Source organism: Xiphophorus couchianus, chromosome 9 (genome assembly GCF_001444195.1).
Source record: "Xiphophorus couchianus chromosome 9, X_couchianus-1.0, whole genome shotgun sequence".
In the NCBI taxonomy this organism is placed as follows: domain Eukaryota; kingdom Metazoa; phylum Chordata; class Actinopteri; order Cyprinodontiformes; family Poeciliidae; genus Xiphophorus; species Xiphophorus couchianus.
Genome location: NC_040236.1, coordinates 806,603 through 811,601, shown reverse-complemented (window position 1 = coordinate 811,601; position 4,999 = coordinate 806,603). Strand labels below are relative to the sequence as shown.

Below are 4,999 nucleotides of genomic sequence, written 5' to 3'. Positions count from 1 at the left end.
GCCTTAAGTTTTCCCTTCAAGTAAGGTCAGTGCTGAAAATGAGAAAAATAAATAGTACAGAAAATGCGGCCAACATGAAGAAAAAGAGCTGTTACGATTACTCTACTTCACAAATCAGTGAATCAGTCAATGCTACAGTCAGTAGGTGGTGCACACAACTGGTCATTATGCAAAAGAAAAAAAGAATTGGGAGGGAAATGCAGCTTATTGGCATCTGTAAACCTGGTTTTGAACTTGCATGCCTTTCCTATATTCGTTAAATTTAGTCTAAATTGCTATCGCTATGGCTTCTGTTCCCCCTTGAACAGAGGAGTCTAGGTAGCCTGCTACAGTCAACATTAAGCCTAAGCTAAATACACCACGTATGGAACTGAAACAATGCCAAACAAAGTTCATTTATGGTCAACGTTTCACAATACAGTAGTGTCTAGTGACCAAGCTATAGTTACTGACACAGGAGGATTATAACCATTTCATAAGACGTTACCTCGATGTGTTTCTTCAAGTTGGACGGGGAGTTTTTGTAAGATAGAATTTCCACATCTTCGGGCAGGAATAACATAAACTGCGGTACGACGAATCTTTAACACCCACGAAAGAGTATTGTATAAAAGGCGCTGATATTTCTGTATTTTATTTTGTAATGTTGGTTTAGAGAGTATCCTAGGAAGTGACGTAAGTCGGAGTTTAGTGCTGCGCTCTGCTCATGGGAGCAATTTAATATACTTCCGGGTCAGTTTGCTGCGTTCTCAGCATGTGAGACCGCATTCATGGTGTAGCCTTGAGAAGTGATGCTCCGAGTGTTAAGTTGATGACGGAAAGTAAGTTACCGCATTTAGCGTGCTGTTTGTTTACTCTAGATTCAGTTTGTTATATGTGTAAACTACGGGAGAACAGGTATGCGATGTTGTGGGGCGTTCTGAGCGCTGGGAACTCAGTTGAGCCTGCTCAGCATTCATAGGTTTACCTTAAATGTTATTATTTGTAATTGCATTTCGGCCAGCAACTGTTATTGCTTTCAATTGAGTTATTGCGGCAGATATAGTAATTAAAGGCATGCGCTGCCGCTGTTGTGTAGGGATTTTATCCGGCCACATGATGGCGCCAAAGTGCCTCTTATGTTAAATCGAGCCAAAGGGCTGTCTGTGTTCGTGTCTTTTTCACCGAAGTTGCGCCTACTGATGTAACCTTTACGTGAATTGAGTTATTTGTGTATGTTGTGGATTTACATGCAAATGTGTATGGTTGAGTTTATTTCTTATTAGATATTTTGTTTGAGTTTGTATTAGTGGAACCTCTGTTCCTGTAATACATTAGCCTAATGGCAATTTATTTGTTATTACAGACTGCTGGCAACACTGAGCATCACCACGAATAAACCAGTTCGCATCTAAGTCAAGTTTGATCTCATGTCCTCCTTCCTGTATCCTGACCGATACACCATCCTGTTTGCTGGAAATAACCTAAGAACCTAACCTAATTAACATTGGTCCTTCGAGCCGGATAGAAGCTATCAGGATGGAGCCAGACAGAGCGTCATTCCCTGATGTGAGACCTAAACGGCAGTCACGCCGACCAAGCCGATTTGATGACTTTGAAGTTGAGTACACACATCATTCCATTAGAGAAATGCCACATTGGGAAATCCCACCGCCTATCCCAAGACATGTGGAACACCAACCTCAGTATAGCACTGCACCACCTCGCTACGGTGATAGTGATGTAACCTGCTCTCCTACTTCTCCTCAGCTGGAGAGAAGTGAACAAGGGAGGAACTTTAGGGATCTCACACCTGAGGTTATCCCCTACAACCTGCTGGAGTCGCCCATCCAACCCTCTCATACAGGATTCAGAGCTTTGCAGGTGGAAAGAGAGAAGCTACTTCAATCACAGGAAGTTCTACAGGAGGGCCTGAGAGAACTTAATGAAGCAAGGAGTGATATCAAAGCACTGATTGAAGTTGCTCACTCACTGAGAAAGGATATGGCTCAGCTGACTGCCTCAAAATACCCCATTTATCAGCCCCCTATGAGCAGCTCAGAAAGGGTGTACACCACTAACACAAGGCCGATTAAAGATGAAGATGAGGAGGAGTGGCCTGATCCACCTCCGTGGCCTGAACCGGGAGAGGAGCTGCACACAGGATTCTCCAAACTAAAGGTTGAAGAACAGTATTCAGATTATGGCTTACAGTACTACCCCCCGCCTAATACAGCATCTTTGCCCCGTAAATCCTTTCTGCCGACACGCATCCCTCAGGAGCACAGAGGAAACGTGTTCCACGCTTCTTCGCAACATGTTGAGCCATCCTCAAAGTGGGCATCAATAAATGCAGGCCTGCTGCAACCAAACCCTGTTCAGGTTGAACCCCATACTTCAGTGACGGGGGCAGCGTGTGAGATGTCGAATTGGCATAATTCAGCCCCACCTCTTTCATCTGAGGCGGTATATAGGGGGCCCAAACCAACAATCCCGAAGTTCATTCATTCAGATCCTACTGAGTTTGCCAGGCTCCGAATGGCCCTGGAGAACCTACTCCCTCGTAACGCAACCGAGCTCTTTAAGTATCAAATACTTGTGGACCATCTTAAGTTTGATGAAGCTCGACTAATAGCTGATGCTTACCTGAATTCACCAAAGCCTTATTCTGATACCATGGCTGCCCTCCATGATAAATTTGGACAACCTCATCAGCTTGCTTTAAGGAAAATTGCAAGTGTCCTAGATGGCCCAGAAATAAGGAGAGGTGATATAGTAGCTTTCCAAAGGTTCTCTCTCCAGGTGCAGTCACTAGTTGGTCTGTTGCAAACACTAGGACTTGAGGGAGAAGTGGAACTGAATTGTGGCTCTCACGTTGCCCGTCTGATAAGCAAGCTCCCTCCAGAGCAAAGAGCTGACTTTCGTCGACATCAGTTCAAACAGCCTGGCACCACCTACACCCTTCATGACTTATCTGAATGGCTTCGCCAGGAGTCATGGTGTCAAGGGTTCGATAGCCAAGCTGGTGGGAAGGGTAGCAGAGAACGGACCTGCAGAAAAGCGGATGCCCATCCCTTCAAACAGACTGTAACAGTCCTACATAATGCGAAAGGACCCTCAGAACACACTTCCCAGTTACCAAAGGAGAGTCGAGTTGGAGGGAAGTATAAGAGCAAAGCCTATTGTGCTTACTGCGAGAGCACAGAACATTATTTCAGTCAATGTGATGGTGTGGCTAAGCTCTCCAAAGAAGAAATAAAGAATTGGATTCAAGTCAACAAACGATGCTGGCGTTGTGCCCGAAATCATCTAGCGGCTCAATGCACACTGAAGAAACCCTGCAGTCTTTGCCAAGGAAAACACCTGCTGGCTCTTCATGAGGTAAATGTCAGAACTGAAAGATACGACATGGGTGTCTCTGCAAAGGAAGAAAGTTGCCTTACCAATTCAGCGTCAGGTTCCCTCTACTTAGATCGACATGGGGTCGGCCATCGTGTTCTGCTCAAGATTGTACCTGTGGTTCTAAGTTATGGGCAACACACTCTAGATACCTTTGCAATCCTGGATGACGGTTCAGAGCGAACCATGTTGCTCCCGGCTGCTGCAAAAATCCTTGGTCTGGTGGGCATCCCCGAGGATCTTCCTTTACGCACCGTCCGTTACGATATTCAGATGTTACATGGACGTAACATATCTTTCAGTGTCTCTGCAGCTACCAATCCTGGGTTGCAACACAAGATTGAGGGAGCATTTACAGCTGACAGCCTCAACTTAGCTCATCATACATATCCTGTTGATCAGCTGCAGAGGAAGTATAAACACCTGCAAGGGATCCCAGTGCCGGCGTTGAAGCGAGTCGAACCACTGCTCCTTATTGGTTCAGACCAGCCGCACCTGATAACCCCCATAGAACCGGTTCGGCTTGGCCCACCTGGCAGTCCAGCAGCTGTCCATACTCGGCTGGGGTGGACCCTTCAGGGACCAAGTCTTCTGATGGGGCGGCCAACCCAGCCTGCCCTAAGCTTATACACGTCCTCCCAATCGGATGAGTTATTTAAGCATGTAGAGCGGCTCTGGCAGATGGATGCAGTGCCTTACACATCTGAAAAGGAAGTGACCCGGTCAAAGCAGGATCTTCAAGCTGTGGCTCTACTCGAAGCTAAAACGATTCGCATAATGGTGGATGGCGTGCTGAGGTATGCCACACCTCTCCTCCGTCATGCACAGATGCCACAACTGAATGCACCAAAGGAATCTGTCATGGCCATGCTTCGAAGCACAGAGAAACGCCTACTAAAGGATTCCCACCAGGCTGATGCTTACAGAGCAGAAATACAGAAGCTGATTCATTCTGGGGCTGTAAAAGAAGTAACACAAAACACCTCATCAAAGGGGAGCTGGTACATTCCCCATCATCTCGTCAGTCATAATGAGAAGAATCGCCTAGTTTTCAACTGCTCTCATAAATACCTTGGACAGTCCCTGAATTAGTTTACTGCCTGGTCCCACACTTGGAGCCCCTTTACTGGGAGTCCTAATTAGGTTCCGTGAATATCCCATAGCTGTGAGTGGCGATATCAAGGGGATGTTCCATCAAGTACTTCTCCTCCCGGAGGATCGCCCCCTGTTGAAGTTCCTTTGGCGGGATTTGAAGGTGGATGAACCTCCTAAAATCTTTGAGTGGCAGGTCCTGCCCTTTGGGACAACCTCAAGCCCCTGCTGTGCAACATTCGCTCTACAGCGTCATGTGACAGAACACACCCAGCCCGATGACTACCTAAGATTCTCCATTGAGAAGTGTTTCTACGTAGACAACTGTCTACAAAGTGTTAGTTCACCTGAAGAAGCCAAAATCCTTGTAGACCGACTGAGAGAACTACTGAAATCAGCCGGCTTTGAGTTACGTCAGTGGGCTTGCAACGACCCCAGTGTTGTGAGTCATTTGCCCCCTGAAGCGAGATCTCAAAGCCTGGATCTGTGGTTAGCAGAAGACAAATCCAACTCTTCAGAGACGACACTT

At 46.5% G+C, this 4,999-nt stretch overlaps 1 protein-coding gene across 1 annotated transcript; it reads left to right on the top strand.

Moving 5' to 3' along the window:
* The first annotated feature begins 607 nt into the window (after nt 1-607).
* LOC114150986 (uncharacterized) lies at nt 608-4,470 on the top strand. The gene is made up of 2 exons (XM_028027857.1): nt 608-821; nt 1,346-4,470. The coding sequence occupies exon 2, from the start codon at nt 1,519-1,521 to the stop codon at nt 4,468-4,470; it is 2,952 nt and encodes a 983-aa protein (XP_027883658.1). The 5' UTR covers nt 608-821; nt 1,346-1,518.
* Nucleotides 4,471-4,999: the final 529 nt, after the last annotated feature.

Coding starts and splice junctions, on each gene's coding strand:
- LOC114150986 (XM_028027857.1), top strand. CDS start 1,519: ATGGAGCCAGACAGAGCGTCATTCCCTGATGTGAGACCTAAACGGCAG.